Source organism: Callospermophilus lateralis, chromosome 9 (assembly GCF_048772815.1).
Source record: "Callospermophilus lateralis isolate mCalLat2 chromosome 9, mCalLat2.hap1, whole genome shotgun sequence".
Taxonomy (NCBI): Eukaryota; Metazoa; Chordata; class Mammalia; order Rodentia; family Sciuridae; genus Callospermophilus; species Callospermophilus lateralis.
In genome coordinates this window covers 6231131-6257765 of record NC_135313.1, presented here as the reverse complement: position 1 = coordinate 6257765, position 26635 = coordinate 6231131, and the positions used below count along the sequence as shown (strand labels likewise).

Genomic DNA, 26635 nt, shown 5'->3' with positions numbered 1-26635 from the left:
GGGAAAATAATTGATTTTGAGTATGCCAGTAATAGGCTAAGCGTCCACAGAATACTAGAATCTCTGAAAATTCAAACATTCAAAAAAAAAAAAACAACAAAAAAAACCCCAAAAAGCTGAGCAATTAGGCCCACCTGTGAAAAGTTTGAATTAAAGAATGTTAACAAGAGGATTACTTTTTTTTTTCACAGAAATTGAATACCTAGCTAATAAATATTCTGTTCCTAATAAAATAAGAATGATTTATAATAAGAAATATGTACCAGTCTCATCATTCTGATTTTAGCATGTATAACAATGATATAAAAACTATAAGTGGCTCATATTTTGTTTTTATAATTAACTTGCTTTCAACACATTTTCTTTCCTGTTTCTTAAGGATTACAAATTCTAGACTAGAAAAATTCTATTTGTCTGTTCACTTTCAAGACATGTAATTCATTATCACATCTAAAATAAATCTAAATAGCAAAGTACCAATTAATGGTAATTTTTATAAAAGCAGGATCATTTTAAATTTTGCTTTAAAATTTTCATCTCAAAAGATTTTTCAAGAAGAGTTTAATAGAGAACAGAGAACTTGTACACTTTAGGTTCAAAAGGACTGTAAACAAATCAGAAGTTCTCAGCCCAGGGCAATTGTGCAACCCCATCTCCAGGACATATGGACTTTTGACCACATTTGAAGACATTCTCATTGCCAAAGTGGGAGAGGAGTGGGGATGCTACTGTCATCTATTAAGTAGGCCAGGTGATTTTTTTTTTTTTTTTTTTTTTGTGGTGCTGGGGATCAAAGCTAGGATGTAAGCTAAGCAACTGCTCTACCACTGAGCCACATCCCAGTACAAAGAGGCCAGGAATGCTGGTAGACATCCCACAATGTACAGCACAGTCCCCCACATCTAAGAATGACTAAATTCAAAATGTTAACAGGGCTAAGCTTCAGGAATTCTGCAATAAACTTCCATCAGGTCAATAAAAGATTCAAGTATAGAAGGGGAAAAGAAAGAATTTAAAAATAAAATAATTCAAACCTGCTCACAAAAAGGCTTGAGATTGATCCGGAGAGGGAATGTGTAACTGCTAGTTTCCTTGTAGCGTTCACACTTCACAAAATCAAAATTAAATCTTAGTAATGAGACAGTAAGAAAAGGAGGCAACTTGCGCAATTTGGCCGACTGTTAAAAGAAAAATTCACAAAGTTTTTAAAAAGCAGTTATGTGAAAGGATAATGTTACTTAAAGTATGAAGAAAACACCTGTAAGCTTTAGGAGAAACAGGTCCTTAACTCACATACAGTCATTAACAATGGGTTCAATAATATATCTTGAGGAATCTCATCTATTTTATGGGACTAAGGGTGATTGATATCACTCATTTATGTTCACAAAAGTTTCACAAGCTACTTTTGTTTTCAGAGCTGCCATTCTAAAATCCTACTTGATGAATGTGTTGTAACTGCTCATTATCCCTCTCCATCTGCTCCTATTTTCTGCCCTATTCCTGGCCTTTTCCCTTGCTCCTTCATAATCATATTTTACCTGAGCTCTGAACACATGAATTAGGAAAAGTTTAATTAGACTTTTAAAAGGACTGTAATCCCAATGGTTAAGATCTATTGGTCAGAGTTTTATAGTTTCTACTTTAAAATTCAAAAGCAGATTAAGGTATTTTTGTTGTTTTAATTCCTTAGTTTAAAATTAAATAGTACATTAAGATGATTTTTATTTAAGAGTCATCACTTAGCTGGGTGCAGTGGTGGATGCCTGTAATTCCAATGACTCAGGAAGCTGAGGAAAGAGGATTTCAAGTTTGAGGCCGGCCTCAGCCACTTTAGGAGGTCCTAAGCAACTTAATGAGAACAGGTCTTGAAATAAAAATTTAAAAGGGCTGGGGATGTGGCTCAGAGCCCTTGGGTTCAACCCCTAGTACCAAAAAAAAAAAAAAAAAAAAAAAAAAAAATTATCACTTGTCCCCAGACCTCTTAGTAATGGCCATAATCATATGAACCCAACACTGTTAAACATATATTTAAAACAATAATTTCACAAATCTAGTGGGTAGAAAAAGTTAAATAAAAAAGTCCCAGCCATAAAATAACTTGGCAGATTTTTAGACAAGCTCTATGGATGCATCCAAAATAACACAGAAACTCTGCTATTATATGATTAGAAAAGATTGCTAAGGACAGGAAAATCTACATTTATTCAAAGAGCACACCAAACCTAAATTCAGAATGCAACAAATACATGGCAACTAGAAAAATACACCACAATAGAGAAATTTCACCGAAAAAGAATTAAACCAACAATATTAGGTATATAAAAAAACTGTATTTGTTTAGCAGAAGGTTAGGGTTAGCAAAGGGTTCCTGTTTTATTAAAATGCAAATTAAGTTCAACAAAAAAATGTGTAAGTAAGTATCTAAGACTTTTCCAAAAGTTGACATTTATACTTATCAGATAGTAGTTCTAACACCACAGGTGAAGTACAAAATGAGTAAACAAATAGTAATTCTCTCTCTAGGTTTAATAATGAGTAGAATATATGAAAACATATATTAAACAGTGTAAACTTCATCCTGGTTTCAAAGACTGTTGTGAAAGCTATAGCCACAGGGTTTACTTTTTTATTACATTTACTTCTATCATCTCCAGGATACAAAATCAGTATTGTGTATTATCATTTTAAATTAATGTTCATTTTATTTGTTGGAAAAGTTCAGTTAACTGTCAGCCATAGGAATAGTGCTACATGTCTTTGGCATCATGGATCCACTACACAGGTATGTTTTTTGTGGTAGCTGTTTACGATAATGCTCAATAACCATTGACCGCACTGAGCCCAAGTTTACAATGTTTATGAATAGTCTATCACATCATCTAGTAACAATGGGACAGTTAACTACCTAGGTAAAAATTACAGCAGCAGGGTTGATGCTTCATTGTTCACAGGAACAAGGCGCTGAGAGGAGAGCCAGAGAAGTGCAGAGATGGCACATTCAAGCCAGAGGAATGGGAAATGGCATTAAGAATTTATACACACACAGACATACCAGACATTTAGAAATAATCTGTAATAAGTACCTTTTATATTAATATTAGTGAATTAATAATACCTAGCAATTTATTAGCATTGATAATGTTTTTGGTGGAAATTGTATAAAAATATGTTAAAAAAAAAAAAAAAACAATTCTACTGGGCATGGTGGTGCACACCTGTAATCCCAGTTATTTGGGAGACTGAGACTGGAGGATCAGAAGTTCAAGGTCAGCCTGGGCAACTTAGTAAGACCCTATCTCAAAATAAGAATGGGTTGGGGGTATAGCTCAGGTATGTCCCTCAGTTCAATCCTCACTACTGAAAAAAAAAAAAAAAACAAAAGTTCCATATTGAGAAATCACATACAATTGTGAAAGAATGGTGAAAAAGAAATACATATGGTTGCTAGAAGGTAAAATGGAGAAATAAAAAACCAACTCAAATGTAAAAAAAAAACAAAAAATGTTTTTCTAAAATCTGTCCTGTGAAAGACACCCTGGACTCAAAGGACTCAGCTAGTGAAGTGCAGAGAACTTACATCAAAATTGGGACAAAATGTCAACATGTGGTCGATTTTCAGCAATGCCAAAGTGCTGATATAATAAATCACAGCCACATCATAAAGGAGCTGGAATGGGCAAAATTTATGATGTATGAAAATAACACTGGGGAAGTGTTCCATTAAGCTAAATGGGAGTTGACTCTCATTTCACTTGTCAAAGTGGCTCTTCCTTCCTGGAAGCTAGGATAACTATGAATTATATCTACAAATGACTCTAAGTTGGAACATGACAAATTTGAGAAATATCAGAAGTCTACGCTAACTGACTTATTTTACTTTTCTCTCTTAGCTCACACTATAAATGAAATCAGTTGATTTCATCTTGTCTCTCCATCTTCTATTTTGCTTTGCTATCCTGAAAGAAATCCAGAAGTACTGTGCTGAAGACCATGACTAACAAGGTAAAGACCCACAAGTGGGAAAGTGCATATGGAATGTGCTCAAGTGAAGGAGGACTTATGTCAGAGTTAGAAAATAATTGCATATTGAGAAATTAAAGAGAGCCACCTATTTTAGTAGCAGGAAACAGAAAGGAATGCTCGGCAAGCTTCTTGATGGTGGGAATAAAAACAGAAATACTACTATCTCCTTCATAATAGCGATTTGCTAAAAGCAAGGAATTTATCCAAAAAAAGCAGCTTAAGAAAAATTGAGGCATAAAAACATTTTTCTTGGGAGAAAAAGAAGTTCAGACAGCTGTTAGGATGAAAGATTAAAAAAATTCTTAACTGTAAAAAAATGAAAAGACAAGATAGTAAATAAAATGTCTTTTCTATTCTTGAGCCAAGAGCTTCAAGTGTATCCTTCAGTCTTTATCACACAGGTGGCTTCCGGTGACTTGGCTGCCACCAAGTTCTCTGTGGGCACCCTGGAAATAGGAAGGCATTGTTACCTTTGCTGCTTTAACCAGCCGGTCACAAGTTCCACAATGGTACAAGTTGTCATAGTCAAAAACTTCCTCTTCTACATACATGTTCCAGAGTGCATCTTCCAAACCAGATACGTTTTTGACTGCTACTGTTAGATCTAAGAAGTCTTCCTGAAGTATACAAGAATGCAATATTGAAAAAACAATTTCATAGATGTTTACAAACACATTGCCAACCCAAACATACACTGGGAATAATCAGGTGTATCTTTCCTAAAACAGTGTACATAGGAAGATGTCTTCATTACTATGACATTCATAACACAAAATTTTCCTTTCTAAATCAAGCTATCATTTAGTATAAAATGCATCAAGAAAGCATTGATAAAGGAAGATATTTGTAAGTTTAGATGCAATAAAACATATAGTTGACTTAAATATAAAACACCCGCGCAAAGTTCATTAGCACTGTTTCAGTCTTTAGACTAGAATTAATAACAGCAAAGGCAAGGTTGAATTTTATCTCACATAAATTCTATTTCTTCAATTTCTTTTGCTAAGGTTGGTTTAAGATACACTGAAGAAGTTATAAGAAAATAATTACGTACAGCCAAGATAAACAAGTGCTTCTATGAAAATAAGGAGGGTGGTATTTTGCAAGTAGGAAGTCTATCTATTCTAATATAAGAATATTTGAATTATAATATGTTTTTAGTAATAAGTGCTATTATAATTTGGCAAGTATAAATCATTTATGGTTCTCTGTGTGTATGCAACAGCATTATTTAAGGGACTATGAGGTCTGATAAAGGAAGAAGCACTATTTAGTTCATGGTAAAACTCTCGAGTATTAAAACTAACACTTTAGGTTTAAAATATATGTGTGAAAAATTAAAGTCCACAATTTATAATGTGCTTTCTATACATTGTATTTCACAAGTACTTTGTGTGAATTATTACATTAGCACTAAGTCAATCATACAGTAATTCAAAGAAATATGATCTATTAATTATTTTCAAACCAGGCTGACCAAAAGAGCTTCTATTAGCACAGGCAATAAGGGCCAAGTAGCACTGTTTTTATTGTTCCCCAAGTACTTCTTAGAAAATAAAAAGAGAAATATATATATATATATATATATATATATATATATATATATATATATATATATGCAGGTGTATGTTTACACATATACCTACACATACAAAAACACAAGTAACATATTTATATTTCCAAAAGTGCAACAAACACATTTAGAAAATAGCATTTCTCTCTCATACAAATACAGAAACTTTCTTTACTCTTGCCATAACAAAAGATTTTTATTAGAGTTCAGTGATGAAATAATCAGCTGTATAAGACTTATAAAGCACAGAGATTATTATATTTACATGAGCAAACTTCTATTATCTAGTTTCCAATCATATTAAATGAAAAATCAGTATTATTAAAAGAACTGAAGGTTACATTAGTAAAGAGAATTATAAAAGCTTTATATGTAATGAAATTTATATTTAATACATAAACATAAGCACATATATGAGATAAACTTTCTGAAGGATATTAATAAACTAACTCTAATATTTAATTACAGATGCTCGTCAATTTAAATATTCTCAGTATTTTTTTTTACCTAATTAATTTTATTTACAATAGTCTAACCATGATGATACTGGATTCTCTGAAGAGACCAATTTTTGTATTTTCAAACTTCCCCCCAAAACTCTTTTTTAAATAGTAGAGTACTGAGTAAAATATTGTTTTAAGATATTTATTTCTTTCAGTTCACATGGGGAACTGTATTATTAACTGATGATTCAGGTGTAGTCAGAGTAAACAGAAAAAACTGATAAGTTATTTCTAATAATAAACATTTTTATCAGACTTAATTACATGAACTGTAATTTACAATATAATTTATTACTAACACTCTTGTGAATTCACCTGCTTCTCACTGATGTTCTTACATTCGTTACAAACAACCTGGTTAACAATGGTTCCATGATACAGACGATTGATGAGGTCATGGCCAGAGGTCCCAACCAAAGAAGTTTCCAAAGCACTGAAGAGAATTCGATTCAGTTCCTGCACATCATGTTGTCTCATTTCCTACAAAACAGGTAATTTTTAAAAAATAATTTTGTTCTTCAAGTTTTTAAAACAAATTTTAAGAATACAGTACTAGTTTACAAAAACCTAAGATCTATAAAGCAATTCAAAGATAAGCATTGATCAGATATAAGGATGACTAAGCAAAACAAGCCAAGAGCAGGTTAAGAGATCACTACCTGCTTTTACTTCTACTATAGAAATAAACGTGTAGGTCGTGTGGGTTGTGAACTTATTACTCCACTAAAAAGGAAAGTGCCCACATCACATGGGGAACTGCACACATGGCTGTGCCACAGGGAGACAAGACAGGAGTACCACAGGTTTTGACCATGTTTCAGAGCTGGCAGCGTGTGCATAGGTGGAGCTCACTTAAGTCATAGTGACTGGTGAATATGAATAACTGTCAACATTAGAGAAGGTACAGAATTTATTGCTTTGAAGTATAAAACAACAAAAAATAAAACTAACATAATACTCAGAAAAATTCCACATGGAATGTGCTTAAATCTGAGCTAAGTGTTAGCATTCCTTAAGAACAATTTATGAACCAAGCCAAGGGTATGTACTGCCATTTAAAGAGGCAGAGATGAGGAGAAAGATCTGCCAAGTAAGAAACAGGAGGGTGGGTCCTGGGAACTGAGAGGAGCTGGGGACAGAGAAGTGACTTCTGATCTTGGTATATGGATATCATTGTTGACTTTGATAGGAAAAGCAGAAAGGAGGTACAGGAACATATGCAGAGTGCAGAGGAAGCAGTGAGGGAAGACAATAGAAAAACAAGTTACACATGACCAGCGGCAGTTGAAGGGGATGAAAGCTGGAGTAAGGGGTAAGGCTTCGTTTGTTGTTTTGTCTTTTCAAGTACAAGATACCCAAACATATAAATCTACCCTGTATCACTGGCTCAAAGGGAACAGAAAACTTGTAGCAGTTAAACTTCATTCTTTAAAATCTTACTTAGAAAAAATAAAATAGAAAAGGTCCTCATAGTTTTAAGAATTATAAAACCAGTAACTTAGTAGATGCTCACTATCAAAAACAAAGGGAAGCCGGGCTGGTGGCACACGGCTATAATCCCAGGGGCTTGGGAGGCTGAGGCAGGAGAATCACAAGTTCAAAGCCAGCCTCATAAAAGCGAGGTGCTAAGCAACTCATTGAGAACCTGTCTCTAAATAAAATATAAAATAGGGCTGGGGATGTGGCTCAGTGGTTGAGTACCTCTGAGTTCAATCCCCAGTACCAAAAAACAAACAAATAAATAGGAAAAGCCATCAACAAAGGACTACATCATAAAGCACCATGTGTAGTATCCACCGACAGAATATCATTTGACAGTGAGAAGGAATGAACACAAACTCTAGATGAATACACTGGAGAACATTATCTTCAGTGAAACAAGCCAATTACAAAAGGTCCCATATTGCACAATTCCATTCCCATGAAATGTCCTGAACAGGCAAATCCACAAGACCAAAAAACAGACTAGTGGCTGCCAGGGGCTAGGGGAAGAGGATGATGGGGGAGTGACTGCAAATGGATATGGGATCTCTTTTTTGGCTGGTGAAAAGGTTTTTAAAAACTGATGGTAGTGATGGTTACACAACTCTGTAAAAATACTAAAAAACAATGAATTGTACTCTTTGAAAGAGTGAATTTTATGGCATGTATAGCTCAATTAAATGGTTAATTTTTTTTAAAGGGAAGGAAAAGGGAATTAATTTGAGGTGGCAGCCCCATACCTCAAATTTAACACACTTATTTAGGGACTATCACGCCACTTCCCTTCAAAGTCCATGTCCTACCTCTTTGATGACAATGTGGTGTCACCTACGCTGTGAGTATCCAAAAATACACTTGTGATTATAATTACTTACTGTGAGAAGGAAACATTCAAACATGTTGAGACTCTAAGACAAAACTAAAGGAAGTCAGATAACATGACATACCAGCATTGACTTTTTTTCTCTACTGCTGGCAACTTACTCAGGGCCCTTCATACCTCATCACTAGTCCACCCAAAGCTGTTGGTGAGCTCCACTGTGGATGCAGCTTCCTGGTCTAACAGCAAAAGCTGAGCAAACAAGCGCTGCAACTGCAAAGGTATGATTCGAACCTGTGGTGAGAAACGAATGCATTTCAAAATGAACTCTTTCAAGGGCCAAGTGAGGGTTCTTCAAAGAAATGCATACTAGTTTTCTCTTATTTCCTAGTTCATTTAGGACAAAGTTCATAAATTATTCATCTTTAAGAGAGAACTAATTAGAATTCGGTTATTTGAAAATTCTAATTCAAACCTAAAAGTTATGTTATCTGGAGTTCTCTACCTTGGCACAGTTCAGGTAAATATTTAAATTCACATAGGCCCTAATAACCACCCAAATGATCATAGATTGACAGCACTTAGAATTTCTAATAGTTCATTTTTTCTTTAAGATATCTTTGGAACAGATATATTCCAAAAGATGAATGTAGGAACTTTCTAGGCACACATCTCTCACTCATGGGACAAATCACACCTTGCCTCCTTCTCTGCTGGCTCCATGCCTATTCCTGTCTTATTGAAGATAAGGAGGGCCCAGCAGACTGAGCAATGAATGATTCTCAGGGACCACTGTGCAGATCAGACTTTAAGGGCTAAAAGGGAGAATATGCATTTAGAAAGTTGTACAGCAATTTTACATTTCCATGACATTTAAAAAATATACTAGGAAAATATTGATTTGCAACAAACTGGGGGAAAAAACACAAAAAATGGTCCTTTGCCACATGGTTGGAGAAGTACTGGGCTGCATCATGAAATACTACTGTTAAGAAGTATAAATCTGAGTCTGAAAGTGATGAGAGACTTCTGTCTGAATGAAGTTTAAGCAGGAAGAACATCATTAGATCTGCACTAAACATGATTTTACTACAGAATATATAAAATAATAAGCAAATTCCTTATTTAATATATTTTCAGAGTAGCAAATTGAAATAATACTGGTCTTTGTTGTTTTCGCTGTTGCAAGTAAATATTTTAAATAGATGTTTGGATGAGCTAGTGTGAGTAATTTGTAAATATCAGAAGTAAGAATAAACAGCATAAATATAGCACTGTGAAGTATGTTTATAAAGCAATAGCAGCATTATATTTGGAAAAGTAGTTCTTTTTTGGAAGGAAAACGTCATTGCTAATTAAGTATAGGTCACCTTATAAAAATAAAGACATACTTGGCAATAAATAAAATTAAGAAACATTTCCTCAATACTCCAAAATGCCCCAGTAAATCAAATTTATTACCTTTGCATCTGGTTTATCCTTATCCTCTAAAAAACCAAGTTCTTCTGGGCCAAGAGAAAATAAAGCTTCTAAAAAAAAAAAGTAGAATCAAATTTCATTTTAGAAAAATGTTTAGAAAGCCAAGACTACCATAAAATAAAATTAAAGATTCAGAAATATGATTGTTATGATATTTACACCCTTAATCTATACATTTTGTTTTCTTGTAATGTTTTAAAATCACTGACTTTAAGAAAATAAAGTGGTACGCTAAGGCTTCAGTATGGAAGATCCATTAAAAAAAAGAAAAAAAAATCACTCATTTCTGCACATAGAACCATTACCAATCATACTGACTCTTTGTTTCCCATTGCCTATAGCAGTAGGACTGACAGCCAAGAGGAACCTTGAGAAAGTACAAATGTTGCAAGTCTGTATTTTCACATCACAGGATTCTCCCAATGGGCCTTTCACTGGCAGGACCACCTTTTACCTGGAGATCGCTCCCTTCCTTTTATTGGTATAAAAACATCTTTTCCATGTTGAGGGTAATAACAGATGGTAGTAGTGATCCTATCTGGAAAAAGAAGCTGGCAGCCCCAGGCCAGGCTCCAGAATTTTTTATAATCCAACATGTAAGTTTATGAACCAATGGGGAAATATCTGAATTTTTTAAAAGTCTGTATACAAACTGGCAGAAATTCCTTCAGAGAAACTTGGCAACATTCCAGGGAGATTAGAGAGGGGAGAGTGTGTCTCTACTAAAAATCCCTGCTGCTCTAGCAATTACTGTGGTGAAAGTTAAATTCCTTACTAGTGATGGGACAAGGAAAAAATTAACAACAAATCTATAGGCTAAAGCACAAAACCATACAAGGACTTTTATAATCATCTTTCACTACTCTATCTATTGTGGGAGAGTGTACCAGGAGGACAATGGAACCTAACCTAGCCTTACTCCTTAAACTACTTTTCCAAAAGTTTTGTTTTCTCCTCAGTGCTCTGTAGTTCTTTTTGTTTCTAAATTGCATCCCCCTTCAATCTGTATCAGAACCATACTAAGCCATATAAGAGTACATTTTACACTATGATATCAAAGCATGTGCTTGGCCAGCCAAGTAGAAGCTGACCTGGGGCTTTCTGCCCTACTCCTACCTCCTGGTACTCTCCATGACCTGTTCCATCCCTTCACTTTCCTCCTCAGTCTCTCCTTGATGTTACTTTTCTACTTCAAATTAAACTTTAAGTTCAACCACATAAAAACATGAAAAAGTTTTATCCCTTTTAGGAATCTATTGTGTTTTTTTTTTTGCTACTGGGAATTGAACTCAGGGGCACTTGACCACTGAGCCACATCCCAGGCCCTGTTTTGTATTTTATTTAGAGACAGGGTCTCACTGAGTTGCTTAACACCTCACTTTTGCTGAGGCTGGCTTTGAACTCCCTTTCCTCTTGCCTCAGCCTAAGCTGCTGAGATTATAGGTGTGTGCCACCGCGTCCAGTAGGAATCTGGTTATTAATACTGAAAATTTCTAAGAGGACTCACTGACTTCAGCAAGGAGATATTTTTACAGAAATGGGGTCAAGGACAAGAGGTACCACTTTTAAATCCTATAATACAGTTCAATCCATTAAAACAATCCTGGGAAGGGGTCAAAGGTAAATATAAATTTCTGGAGGAGAAAGTCTTTCTAAGCTTAGAAGCAGAAGACATCATGAAGATTTGATAAATTTTGTAGTGGTAGGAAGAAGATCATATACTCAGATATAAGATGATTCAGATTGTTTATCCTCAGAATCTGGAGACCCTGTGGAGATCTGAGCTACAAAGTCGTGTGACAGTTGGGAGTGTCCCAATTAGGGCCTTGTGAAGGTAAAATAATGCTCATACTGGAATCAAAGAAACACAGATGTAAGAGTCATGTGGAGAAAGCTGCAAACATGTAGAGACACAGGCAAGAAATCGAGGGTCCAGTGAATTCAGAGTTGATTTCTGGGAGAGTTCTTTTATCTTCACAATAAATTACCTTTTAACATAGCTAATCCCATACAGTAAGACTTTGGATTTTCAGAATTCAGAATTTCTAAACTTTAAGAATATGAAGGAAGTGTTATATTCACCCAAATAAGATAACTAAAGACTCTGAATAGCTTCACACTGGTTATGGTTCTGAGGTTAAACAAATTCAAGTCAGATCAGATGGGGGTCAGAGCTTTCTGGAATTCAGAAAAGAAGACAAACAACTGTGAATGTATATAAATAATGTGACAATCCCACCCACTCTAAAAGTTAGAATACAATTGTTTAGGTAAAATTGGATTAAGTGTTTGTTACTTTGGAGAAAGTTTTCAACTCAAAAATAGAAATAACAATGATAAATTCTACTACTAGTGACAGAATTGTCTTTATTTTGCATTTTAAACTGTGGGAATTAGGAAATATATTATCTTATTTTTAATTTTGTGATTAAACACTATAATCACACAGAATACATTTACAATAATTTAAGCCTCACATTTCTCTGTAGAGAGAACCACCAATTTGCCTTATATTTGCAATAATAAACACATAGCATGGAACACATCTTTAAGATCCTTTGTCTATTTGTGATTTTGTTTAATTAATTACATGTAAAGAGAATGGTACATATTACTATTCAAATGTATGTAATACAGCATACCTCTGAATTCAGGTGTGAAATGAAGAGTCTGAAGAAGGGAATTGAGGTAACAGGTTCCACCCTGATTTCTGATTCCACTTAAATTGGTGAATTCTCTGGGAGCAGGTGGCTCCAAAGCTTTATTCTTTAATTTCTTCCCTTTTCCATACTGATTATTTGACACACTGGAATAATCCTCTTCAAATAAGTCCCCAAACATTGTGAAACTAAATACTATCCTTTAGAAAGAAATGATATGTTATATAAATGCTTTTTAAAAAAAAAAAAAAAGCTTTCCCCAAATCTCCCTACCTTACATTTACAGTTGTCCATTTTGTTACGGTTCTTTTGAAAATATGTAATTTGTGTTTTGGAAACAGCAAAATCTGAATTTTTTCATCCCTGCCAATATCCTAACTAACTTGTGTGACCCTTGGCAAGTTATTTAGCCTGTTTTCTCATAGGTAAGATGGGATACCATATGTCCTGTAGGGGTCATTTAAACAAATGATATAATAAAAAAGAGCACTTAATATGCAGAGTTTGGTCCACAAAAAATGAAGGCTGTTTTTAAAAAGGCATATTTGCATCATCATTGAAAGAAAGAAAATCCATCACCAAACCTAATCCACTCTCAGCGGTGGCAATGCCTAGGTTCTGAGAATTGGCAGAGGCCTTGGGACCATCATTCATTTACTAAAATCTCTGCTTATCGCTCGCCTCAGGACTTTGTACCCGAGTATATCTTAATGATAAAATGCATCAAATTAATCGTCTTTATAGCAGTTTAGGATACTGTCCTCAAACTAGAGAGCAGGGAGGAGATCTCGGGGTAAGGAAGACTGCCATTGAAACGATGCAGTCTGAAGGTCTCCCGTGTACATCGGTGCACATCGGCGACAGCAATGTCAGCCCCGTGGACCCAAGTGACTTGCGCCTAACTCTACATCGAGTGTGGCGGAGGGTCCTTGGAGAAGAGAAATACAAAGCACCTAGCAGTTTTCAAGAGACAGGAAACCCGGAGGACAATTATCCTTTTCAACTCATTCCTCAGAAGAAAAGTACAAGAAGTGGAACTCGAGGGTCTGGCCTCGAGGTCAAAGTCTGGATTCCCGACTCCCTCAATCCACGACCGAGATTCGGGCGTTCCTGCCCTCCAGCCCTGCACGGGACGCAGGCCCACAACCGGGCGCAAGTCCCGGCGGCCCGCAATCACCCACCCGATTCAGGAGCGCGCCTCGACCCCGGGCAGGCCCGGGCCGCTCTTCGCTCGCCTTAGTCAGGCAGCGCCACACCACCGTCCCTAGTTTCCCACGTCCCTCTCGGGACCCAGGCGCTGGTCCCACTTGCTGCCTAAAGCCCAGACCCCAACCCCAGCCAAAACTTGAAGCAATCTGACGTGCCCCAACTGGGCGCCGCCATGTTGGCGAGGGCGGGTCTCCGGAAGCGCTAGTATGAACACACACCGCGCCTCCCAGGGTGCTCCGCGCGCCGAGACTCCCAGGTTGCCCTGTGTGCCGCACCTCCCAGTGTGCCTCGCGCGCCGCCCCTCCAAGGGTGCCCCTGAAACTTTGTACCTTCCTCAGCGTCTGTTTCATCTTCACGAATTGTAAGTAGTGTACGTAAGAAGGCAGTAAAAGTAAAAACAAACCCTCCAAATGATATCCTTTTCCCCCCTGAGGACTTTTTGTGGGCTCTTTCAAAGTTCGAGTAGGCTCCACTTCCGGGACCTTCCGCATCTAATACAGCTTCCGTTCAGAGGTGAACGTGGGAGACAGGAAGAGGATAATTTTGGCCTCAGCTAAAGCTCTGAGAGACTGAGAACAGGAAGTTGTAGCGGAAGCTGGAAGGGGAGAATACGAGCGAGACTGCCCAAAGAATTTCTTTTTGCAACATTGGCGGGAGATTGGTTTGACTGGGAACTTCAGGGAACTTTGGCTGGAAGGAAGTGGAGGCACAGGGCTAGCAGGAAGAGCCTGCCCTCAACTTTCACAAAGCCTGGCTACCTGCCCCCCCCCCCAGGACCTCGTGACTCCACTCCTGGCTCCTTGCTGTTCTGTCCTCATTTCTCTTTTGCTTGCTCTGCTTCGTCTCCCTCTTCCCAATAGATATTCTGCAGACTTCCATGCCCTGATCAGGAATGACCGCGGTAATTAAAGCTCCATGAGGACACAGGCTTTGCCTTGTAAACAGCGGAACCTCCTCGGTGCCAGGCACATTACCAGATATTAACAAGTTTTTATTGAATGAATGAGTGGCCTCCAAGTATCACATCCTTCCCCTCATCCAGGATACAAGTCTTGGGTATGTGAAACTTTGACTTGTCCATGAATCCCATACTCAAAAAAAGAGTATTGCCTGGATAATGTTTGCTCCATTTCCATGGCTCCTCTTCTCCCACAGAAGCCATACATTAAGATCAGATTGCTCAGCTCCATATATAACGTCACCCAAACCTGTCTTTCACAATAATGGGGTCAAGTATGTTTTCTTTCATTACTGTGAGTGTGGTGATAGAACAACAGAGTCTCTGGGCAGTTACCCCTCTAGCCTATCCATTGTATATAACACCAGGAAGTGCATAGAGACGAACTAATCAATAATAAGACAAGCTGAGGACAAAAATAAACTTTTTTTTCCCTTGAGATTTGAAGAACTGAAAAACATCTTGTGACTAGGTAATTAAGACCAGATGTGTAGCCAGGCATGGTGGTGCATGTCTGTAATCCCAGAAGCTGGTGACGTTTGGGCAGGAGGATCGTGAGTTCAAAGCCAGCCTCAGCAATTTAGCAAGGCCCTAAGCAACTGAGACTCTGTCTCTAAACAAAACATAAAAAAAGACTGGGGCGGGGCTGGGGTTGTGGCTCAGTGGTAAAGTGCTCGGCTAGCATGCATGAGGCACTGGGTTCCATCCTCAGCACCACATAAATATAAAAATAAAGATATTGTGTCCACCCAAAGCTAAAAAATAAATATTAAAAAAATTTAAAAAGGACTGGGGATGTGGCTCAGTTGTTAAGTGCCCGTCGGTTTAGTCCCTGCCCCCCACAAAACAACAAAAAATCCCAGATATATGTCATCTTACTACCGACCTCCACCTGTGAGAATGTACCCACCAGTCTGCATCTCCTATATAGTTGTTCCTGAATCAGCTTTCTGGCAAGATGGTCCTTTAGGATGATCATTTGCCATCTTCCAATCAGCTGGTTCTTCATAATAAAGTTCTTTCTCTTCCACTCCCTTGCCTCTGCACTGTCCCACTGACTCACCTGAGCATTAGGATGACAGTCCTTTAAGTGGACTCCCATTTTTTCCATCCCGTCCTGCACATCACAAGGAGATCCATTTGATGTGCCCTCTGAGCTCAAACTTCCCTGCTAAAGAATCACCAATGATTCTCCCCGGCCTACTGTAGCCTCTTCATTTTGATGTTAGTTCAGCTGTGGTCCCAACACTACTATTTATCTTACAACCCATTCTTCTTCCAGTTCAAAACATTTCCAGGTATGTCACAGGCCTTCCTGTGTTTCTGGTCTCATCCTTGCAGGGTCTCCCTTCAACCCTGTTCAGCACAAAACCCATCTTGCAAGCTAAAAATTCCAAAGAGGACATGTTTGTGTTTGAGAACTTTGGTTTGTTTGAATTTCACCGATTGGAGTATCGAAACCTCGTGGAGAGATGAAGTATTTAAACTACGAAGACTGAGTTGTATTGGACTGTTTTAGGTCCCTTCAACAGCCATTGACCATCAGCTTTTGTGTCTGACCTAGCATTTTTGTGTCTACAGGACTAGCATATGCCAAACTTGAGGGACCTCTGTCCTCTATTAAATCTTCAGGCTGGGAAGGAGACAGCACCTGATTTCTGTAGGAAATTTCCGTGTTTTTTTTTTTTTTTTTAATTGAAAACAGCATCTGAATCTGGAAGATTCCCCCTTTTTTATGTAACTGGATTACCTGATGACCCTACCTACTTTGGGGGGATTATGAAAGACTTGCATGATTTCATCATGGAAGAACCACGTCCTTGAGAGAATCATGTCCTTGGGGAGCTTGTATTGTTAACTTGACTTTATGTTCCCAAAGCATGGTCATTGGGCTCAAAATAAACCAGTTTCTTTTTAAAATTCAAAATTGTTATTTTTTTTGTTGACAATCTGAATTTAACTCATCCATGAAAACTCTCCAGATATCACTAAACTATATATGATCTATTTCTTTGAAGCTTTTTGCCTATGTCCTTGGAGTCTCATCACAGTATCTCCGTGTTATTGGGCTTTATCTATCCTGTAGCCCTCAGAGCATTTAACACTAAAAACTATTCCTTTGTCACTAATAATAGTGGCATATGACTTTGTAGTTTATAATGAAAGTTTTAATTCTTTATTTAATCTGGTCCACAGACAACTAGAGTCAAATCTCCAAAGCTGTTGACTAGACTGGATCTATGAAAGTTTTACCCAAGTATTCCTATCACATGAGGGACTATCAAGAAAGATTAGTACTGCTGTTTAAAAGGTGTGAGAGTTTACTCTGTGGCAGGCAGATGCTTAGGTTTTCCAAGCACTATTTCACTGAAATGTCATAATAACCCTATAGAGTGGGAATTGATATTATTTCCATTTTACAGATGAGGAGGCTAAGGCATTGGGAGATAATTTTTACAAAGTTATATATCAATTAAGTCATAGAAGCAAGATATGAATCCAGGGTTGTATTCTTAACCATTGATTATGTTCTCTCTAAAGCCAAGTAGTTGCTTGCCTGCCACCCTTCCTGTCTGGTAGTACATATACATTTGTATACATCAGTGGGTTTGAACACTTTCCATGTATCTGGCACTGGAGATATTACAAAGAATTAGAGATGGTGACAATCACAGCTACCTGCCCACCCAGTATGCATCGCTTCTACTAACAGACTGCTATTTTATAGGATGCACAACTTCCCTTTCAGCTCAGGTCATGTGTGGACTGGACAAGGTTCAAATTTGTTTCCCAGCATTGCATTCTCTGGATGTTTCTGGTTAGGGTGAGTCACATGGGTATTTTGGTCTAAAAATTTGGTCTTAAACCAAAGCAGGTGGAAGTTCAGGACAGGTGTGTTTGTAGCTCACATGCGTTGTCTCTCGTCCGTGGGCTCTCCTCATGGGCACGAAACAGCAGTTGGACCAACATTCCTCCACTTTTCCCTGGCTCCTCCCATACCTGGGACAGGTGTATGATTAACCTGTAAGGAAGGATGCCGAATTCTTCCATGGGACACCCATACTGTCAAGATTGCAGGCACTGAGAACACCTCATGGTTCTGGTCTCTTCTGGTGGGTCTCATCTTGTCCTGTTTTCCCCCAGTTTGCACCCATCAGCCTCCCTGGAGACCATCCTGCAGTCCCTATAAAGACTATGGGAAGATCTGGCTCTCAAAACCCCTCTCTCAATTCTTAACCATCTGTGTCCACAGTGGCCCTGCTTCTCTGATTGCACTCTGACTGATAGAATGGATTCTGGGTTATGGGAAAATGGTGCCTTGTTCACACTTTGGCTTGAAATACCCAGGGCAGAAAGGCAGGAATGCAGGAAGGGCCTAGGCCATGGCCCTATTGGAGGTTCTGCAAGATAGAATGGGGTAAAAGGTTTAGGATTAACTATTTTAAGTAATTTCAAAGTGGCTCTTAATTATAAAGGGTTGGCTCTTTGCTGTCTCTAACAGTGGCTCACTTGGGAAGGGGTGTTCTGCTGCTAGCCACAAAGTATTTTTATGATGTGGGAAATATCACAATGTACAGAAAAACTTAAAAATTGTATAAGCATATACGAAGTATGCTTTCTTTTCTCATGGATGAATACCCAGAAGTGGAATAGCTGGGTTATAAGGCAGGTGGATGTTTACCTTTTTAAGAAACTGCCCAAAAGTATCCCCAAGTGGCAGTACCACTGTGTAGTTCTGCCTGCAGAATCTGAGAGGTGCAGCCCTTCTGCAAGCTGACACTTGATATGGTGACACTTGGACCTTAGCCATTCTAATGGGTGCAAAAATTAAATTGAAGTTTGATTTGATTTCCCTGATCATGAATGATGTTGAGTGTCTTTTCATGTGTCTATTTGCCTCTTCCTTGGGAGATACCTGTGCAAATCTTTTCTCATTGAAAAATTGTTTTTTCCTCATTATTGAATTTAAAAGTTCTTTATATATTCTGGGTACAAGTTCTTTATCACCATATGCTTGGCAAATATTTTCTTCCAGTTTGTGTTTTATCTTTTTTTCCAATATACTTTTTTAAGAATATATTTACATTTACAGCAAGGTTGCAAAAAATAGTAGAGATTTCCTGTATGCCCTGTACCTAGTTTCTCCCATTGTTAAATATTATGTAATCATGGCACATTTATCATAATTCATGAACCAGTATTGATACATTATGTGAAGTTAAAGTATATATTTATTCAGACTTTATTGGTTTTTACCTAATGTCCTTTTTCTTTTGTAAGATCCCATCCAGGACATGACATTGCATTTAGTCATAATGGCTTCTTAAGACCCCTCCAAACCATGATAGTTTCTCAGAATTCCTTTGTTTTTTATGACCTTGACTGTTTTGAGGAGTACTGGCCAGGTACTCTGTAGAATGTCCCATGGTTTGAGTTTGTCTGTTTTTTTAAAATCATGGACATACTAGGCTTATAGATTTTTGATAGGAAGATCACAGAGATAATGTCTTTTCTTATTTTCTTGCTCATAGATATCTGTTGAAAGGACTATCCTTTTCTTCACTGAATTACCTTTGCATTTTTGTTAAAAAAGTATATATATATATATATATATATATATATATATATATATATATATATTATATATATATATATATGATATCTATGTGTTTGTTTCTGAACTTTCTATTCTGTTCCATCAATATGTTAGTAAAGTATTTGATTACTGTAGCTTTTAATAAGTCTTTAAGTGAAGTAGTATTATATCTCTAACTTTATTTTTTCCAAGTTGCTTTGGTTATTCTAGATCCTTTTACATTTCCATATGAATTTTAGAATTGGTTTGCCAATTTCTTTTTTAAAATATTTATTCTTTAGTTGTAGGTGGACACAAAACCTTTATTTAATTTTTATGTGGTGCTGAGGATCGAACTCAGTGCCTCACACATGGTAGGCGAGCACTTTTCCTCTGAGCCACAACCCCAGCCCCTGGTTTGCCAATTTCTATTAAAAAAATGCTTGCTGGAATTTTGACTGGGGCTATATGGGATCTATATAGATCAATTTGGGAAAATTGACATTTTAACAGCTTTAGGTTTTCCAGTTCATGAACACATTATTATGTCCCTTTGCGTATTTATCATTAAGTTGCCCAAGTGGCCTTAAATTTGCTATCCCTGTTTCAGCCTCTCAAGTAACTGGGATTACAGATATGCACCACCATGCCCTGAAATGATACCTAATAGTTTTGCTTATCACAATCATATACAACTAGAAATAAATAACAGAAGGAATTTCAGATCATTTACAACATCATGAAGATTAAACAATATGATCCTGAACAAACAATGTTCAGTGAAGAAAATTTTTAAATATTGGGGAAAAAATGGAAGTACAACATAACAAACTTAAAGGAAAGCAAATAGCCATAAATAAATACCTACATCAAAATAGAATACAGATCTGAAATAACAGATTTAACATTTTGTTAAATAGTAAATTTAACATTTTGCCTGAAAATATTAGAAGAAAAGCAAAAAGGCCCAGATTTAACAGGAAAAAACAATGAAAACAATTAGAACCGAAAGAAAAGAAATGGAAACCAGGAAATCAATACAAAACCATTTGTTTTTATGAAACAAACAAAATTGAAAAACTTAGCTAGAAAAACTAAGAAAAAGAGAATTCAAAATAATAAAATCAGAAAGAGGAAATATTGCAACTGATACCACAGACATGCAGGCATCATAATAGACTATTATGAACAACTATTCAGCACATTAGATAATCTACAAGAAATGGATCAATTCCTATACATATATAATTTACCAAGACTGAAAATCTGAATATATCAATAACAAGGGAGGATATCGAATCAGTAATTAAAAAACAAAAAACAAAACACAAAAAAACTTGCCAGCAAAGAAAATCCCAGGATCTCATGGCTTTGTAGCTGAATTGTAGCTAACATTAAAGAATGACTTACTAATCCTTAAATTCTTAAAAATATCAAAGAGAGTGAATGCTTCCAAACTCTTTTTAATGAGACCAGTACTTCCCAGCCCAGAAAAGGCCATCAAAAGAAAAGAAATTATAGAGCAATATCCTTGATGAACATAGATACTAACTTCCACAATGACATACGGCCAAAACAAATTCAATGACACTTGAAAAGAATCATCCATCATGATTGATTCCTGAGATTTAAGCATGGTTCAACATATGCAACTCAATAAACAGCATGTATAACATTAGGTAAAGAACAAAATCCATATGGTCATCTCAGTAGATGCAGAAAAGGTACTTGACTGAATTTGACATCTTTTCATCATAAAAAAATTCTTACCAAGTTAGCAAGAGAAGGAGTGTACCTCAACACAGTAAAGGCCACTTTGGAGAAGCCCACAGCTGACATTATGCTCAATGGGGAAAAAATGAAATCCTCATCTCAAATGAGACAAGGAAAGGGAAGAATATGATCAAAGAGTACAAAAATCTTCTATACTAGGGATATATATGGTTTTTTAAATATCTATATCACAGTTTAGTGAATATAGATAATAACAATGGAGTGTACATTTTTAAAATATTGAGAGTAAATTTCAAATGTCTTCACCTCAATAAATATTAGTTATTTGATGTGACAAATATGTTAACTAGGTTGATTTCACCACATTGTATTCATCATAACATCATTTTGAACCCTATAGATTCATACCATTATGAATTGTCAACTTGCAACTAAAAAGTAAATAAAAAAGGAAAAATAAAAGGAAATGTGGTTGTAAGTGATACATTTTTCACAAGAGACTTACTTCAGAGTAGAAATTATGAAGTACAAAATACAAAAACAATAAAGGAAAGCCAATGAAACCAAAAACTGATTCTTTGAGTAAGATCAATTAACTAGCCAGCCATATCAGGAAAAAATGAAAGAAAGGAAATAAACTACTATTATAAAGAATGAAAGAGGTAATATTGCCATAGATTCTGCCCATATTAAAATTATAAAGATACCCTCATAAATTTATGCCAATAATTCTACAACTGGGATGAAACAGCAAACTTTTCAAGTGACACTAGCTACCAGAGTTACAAGAACTGAGAAATAACTGGTATGGAAATAAAGCTTTGTATCTTATAAATTGAAAATAAATTTGGAATTCAAATTTTTCCCATAAATAAAACTTTAAGACCACATGATTTCATTATTTATTCTATCAAACATGAAGGCAGAAAATAATATTGATTCCCTACAATCTATTAAAGAATATACAAGCATAAGGAACTTCATGATTCATTCTTTTTAAAAAATATTTATTTTTTTAGTTGTAGCTGGACAGAATACCTTTATTCCATTCATTTATTTTTATGTGGTGCTGAGGATCAAACCCAGGGCGTCCCACACATGCTAGGCGAGCGCTCTACCACTGAGCCACAATCCCAGCTCCGTGATTCATTCTTTAAGACCAAAACCAGGTAAAGACATTACAAGAAAGGAAAATTAAAGGCCTAGGATCGTAGATGTATGCACTCTAAGCAAAAGCATATCAAATTCAATAAACATAAAGATATATAACATTAAAAAGATAATACATAAAACAAAGTGGGGTTTGTCCTAGGGATGCAAGGCTGGCTTAACATTAAAAAATTAATTGAGGTTGTATAGCCATGTTCATAGCAGCATTAGAAGCAAACCAAGAGTCCATTCATAGATGATTGTAAAAGCAAAATGCAGAATATAAATATAATAGGATACTGTTCAGCCTTAAAAAGAAAGGAAATTCTGTCTAGCCAGAGAGATTAGGCAAGAAATGGAAATAAAAGGGATAACAATTAAAAAGGAAGAAGTCAAATTATCACTATATGCAGATGATATGACCCGGTATCTAGAAGATCCAAAAATTTCATCAAAAGACTGTTAGAGCTAATAAACAAATATGGTGAAGCAGCAGGTTACAAAATCAACATTCAAAAATCAATAGCTTTCCTATATACCAATAATGAATCTGCTGAAAAAGAAATCAGGAAAATAATTCCATTCACAATAATCTCAAAGAAAAAAATCTAGGAATAAATCTAACCAAGGAGGTGAAAGACCTCTATAGTAAAATCTATAGAATAATGAAGAAAGAAATTGAAGAAGATCTTAAAAGATGGAAAGAACTCTATGTTCATGTATAAGCAAAATCAATATTGTTAAAATGGTCATACTATAAAAACAAATGTACAAATTCAATGCAATCACCATCAAAATACCAATGAAATACTTCACATTCATAGATAAATAGTCCTAAAATCCAGAATAAAAGACCCAGAATAGTCAAAGCAATTTTAAGCCAAAAGAGCAAAGCTGGAGACAGCATAATACCTGATTTCAAATTGTTCTACAGAGCTATAGTAACAAAAACTGCATGTATGGGCATAAAAACTGACACATAGACCAATGATACAGAATAGAAGACACAGAGACAAATCCACACAGATAGAGTTATCCAGTCCTTGACAAAGATGCCAAAAACATACATTAGAGAAAAGATAGCCTTTTATACAAATGGTGCCAGACAACTGGTTTTCCATATGTGGAAGAATGAAACTAAATTTTCATTTCTCACCTTGCACAAAAAATCAACTCAAAATGAATCAAGGACCTCAGAATTAGATCAGAAACTATGCAACTCCTAGAAGAAAATATAGGGTCAATACTCCAGAATATAGGCACAGGCAATGACTTTCTCAATAAGAATGCTAATGAGATAGCATCAAATTTAAAAGCTTCTGCACAGCAAAGGAAACAATTAGGAATGTGAAGACAGAACCCAGAGAATAATATAAAATCTTTACTGGCTACTCTTCTGACAGAGGTTTAACACCTAGAATATATAAAGAGCTCAAAAAAACTTTACACCAAAAAAATCAAATAACCCAATAGATAAATGGGCAAATGAGCTAAACAGACACTTCTCTAGGAAGGAATACAAAGGACCAACAAATACATGGAAAAATGTTCAACATCATTAGCAATTATGGAAATGCAAATAAAAATAACACTGAGATTTCATCGCACACAATTTAGAATGGCAGTCATTAAGAATACAAATAATAATAAATGCTGAAGAGGATGTGGAGAAAAAGGAACACTTTTACACTGTTGGTGGGACTGTAAATTAGTACAACTGCTATGGAAATCTGTATGGAGGCTCCTCACAAGATAGGCATGGAACCACCGTACGATCCAGCTATACCACTTCTCTCTTCAATTCCTGAAGAATTAAAGTCATCATACTACAGTGATATACGTGCATACCCATGTTTATAACAGCACAATTCATGACAGCCAAACTCTTGAACCAGCCTTGGTGTCCATCAACAGATGAATGGATAAAGAAAATGTTCTATATATATGCACAATGGAGTTTTATTCAACCCTAAAGAAAAATGGAATTCTGGCATTTTCAGGAAAATGGATGGAAATAGAGATCATCATGTTAAGTGAAATAAGTCAAACTCAGAAGGTTAAGGGCTGTAATATTTTCTGTCATGTGGAAGCTAGAGAGGAAAAAGGAAAAGAAAGGTAGGTAGAATCTCATGAAAACCAAAGGGAGGTAAGTAGAATAGAGAAAAGGAACCAAAGGGAGATAGGAGGGGAGGGAATGGGAAATACTTGTTACCGCTGTTTACTGGTTAACAAATTGCAATAATTTATAGTAAAACAGAAATTAACTTTTCATAACTTTGTGATGAGATGACTCCCAAACTTAAGATGGAATTAGACTGGGTTCATCAGTTATATAGGATCAAATCCCTGGAATCATTCATTTTGTGGGTTATCAATATTTTTCAGCACTTCAGAGGCTCAGAGCATATGGAAATGGACATGAATCCTACTACCAAGAGAGCAAGACAAGCAAGAATACCTAGGTATGGCAGAGTTAGTTGTGAACAACAATTCCATTATTTGCTTGGAAACTGGGTGGCCAATTTCTAAGCAAAGAGCCTTTTGTAGTCTAAAGATGATGTCCAAATTTTGCTTCTGGAAAAAAACCAAAAAAGCATTCTTTATTCAAATTTACTTTCCTTTATAGTTTTGCTGAGTTACAAAGTCCAAAATCACAGCTTTAAATTCTGTTCTACACTTATGTTGCTTTAGAGTACATGATTTTTCTCCTGTGCAAATATGATAAGCTATTCTTATTTGGAAAGAAAACAAAAGGGTAATTCAGTAAACATGACTAATAAATCATTGTTCTTCTGCTTAAATTGTTGGCACTAGGTATAATATTTTTAAAGTGAGTTTATGAATACATGCCTGTTCTTGTTGTATGTTTTGTGCCTGTACTTCTTCTGCCTACTGTATCCCTTGAGCTTTGTGTCCAAGCAGCTGGATTGCTGGGGGCTCAGCTATCCCATGGCTCCTGCTCTTTTGCCTGTCACCCTTCTTCTGTGTGTGAGTTTGCTGCTGGCATCTGGCTTTGCCCAGGCAGGCAAGCTGCTGGTGGTGCCCATGGATGGCAGCCACTGGTTTACCATGCGGTCAGTTGTGGAGAAACTCGTCCACAGAGGGAATGAGGTGGTTGCTGTCATGCCAGAGGTGAGTTGGCAACTGGGACAGTCACTGAATTTTACGGTGAAGACTTATTCAACTTCTTACACTCTGGAGGACTTGGACCAAGGATTCAAGTTTTTTGCTGACACTCAATGGAAAACTCCAGAACAAAGTATGTATGGTCTAGCAATGGGTTCATCCAAAGCATTTTTTGACCTCACTTTTTCACGGTGTAGGAGTTTGTTTAATGACAAGAAGCTAGTGGAATACTTAAAGGAGAGCTCTTTTGATGCAGTGTTTTTGGATCCTTTTGATATGTGTGGCTTAGTTGTTGCCAAATACTTTTCACTTCCATCCGTGGTCTTCACCAGGGTAGTGTTTTGCAGTTTTCTTGAAGATGGTGCACAGTGCCCCAGTCCTCTGTCTTATGTTCCCAGATTTTTAATGATGTCCTCAGATGCTTTGAGTTTCATGGAGAGAGTAAGGAACCACCTGAAGTACTTGGAAGAGCATTTATTTTGCCCTTATTTTTTCCAAACTGCCTTGGAAGTCGCCTCTGAAATTCTCCCAACACCTGTCACAATAGGTGATCTCTTCAGCCAAATATCTATTTGGTTGTTAAGAACTGACTTTGTTTTGGACTATCCCAGACCTGTGATGCCCAACATGATCTTCATTGGTGGAATCAACTGCCACCAGAGGAAGCCACTACCCAAGGTATGTTGTGTGTCTTTTAGCACACTGTGGAAAACCTGGCTTTGGGCATTAAGAAAGAACGCTTACTGAGCTGTGATTCTTTATTAACATCCATTATATCTGGCATTTCTTTCTGAGTTAACAATTGTTTTGGTGCCTATTCATTAAGTGTGGGTTAGCAAATTGTATAAAGCTGGCCTCATTGATATTTATGTGCATATCAATGATGGAATTCATGTCATTTCTAAGTTTCGTTTCTATTACTGCTTCAGAAAACCTCTGAGAATAACATTAGTATTCAATACTATAGGAAAGTGTTCTGAGCAGTTTTGTATGCATGTTTTTCTTTTATTGAAATTATTGTATATGTATTCATATATGTAATGCAAACTTTACACCTACTTTATTAAATATTATCTAATAATAAAGTGTACTTGCTGGTTTCACTTGGTAATGTATTGTAGACATGTTCACTGTCCAATACTTATAAAGGTAACATGTTCATTTAGTTAATTGCATTGAAAGCTTTAGATACCTTTTTCTTTTGAATAAACCAATAGTGATAGATATTTAATTTTTTTTCTGCTTTTTGCCTCTTTGAACAAGACTATAGTAACCATTCTAGAATGTTTTATACCCACTCATATGTTCCATATTCTTGCTGTTTTCTTTGTATCCTAGGA

The 26635-nt window shown here is 36.3% G+C and overlaps 1 protein-coding gene, 1 long non-coding RNA gene and 1 pseudogene across 5 annotated transcripts in view; 2 read left to right on the top strand and 1 right to left on the bottom strand.

The window, feature by feature from the left end:
- Usp40 (ubiquitin specific peptidase 40) overlaps positions 1-14224 on the bottom strand; it is a 67228-nt gene extending 53004 nt beyond the window's left edge. For 3 of the 4 annotated variants that reach the window (XM_076865659.2, XM_076865661.2, XM_076865663.2), the window contains exons 1-7: positions 13725-13937; positions 12526-12743; positions 9866-9933; positions 8585-8698; positions 6418-6582; positions 4497-4643; positions 1035-1178 (exon numbers count right to left, since the gene is read on the bottom strand). In XM_076865659.2, coding sequence (XP_076721774.2) covers positions 1035-1178; positions 4497-4643; positions 6418-6582; positions 8585-8698; positions 9866-9933; positions 12526-12724 — 837 coding nt within the window. In that variant the 5' untranslated portion in view covers positions 12725-12743; positions 13725-13937. Of the gene's footprint in view, positions 1-1034; positions 1179-4496; positions 4644-6417; positions 6583-8584; positions 8699-9865; positions 9934-12525; positions 12744-13724; positions 13938-14081 lie in introns of those variants that run through there. The other variant, XM_076865660.2, reaches the window with a different exon arrangement.
- On the top strand, positions 14038-16608 carry LOC143406805 (uncharacterized). The gene is made up of 3 exons (XR_013092300.2): positions 14038-14113; positions 14613-14808; positions 16052-16608. It is a non-coding gene; the product is annotated as an uncharacterized LOC143406805 (long non-coding RNA).
- Positions 16609-25118: 8510 nt separating this feature from the next.
- On the top strand, positions 25119-26089 carry LOC143407251 (UDP-glucuronosyltransferase 1A8 pseudogene; annotated as a pseudogene).
- The last annotated feature ends 546 nt before the right edge of the window (positions 26090-26635 follow it).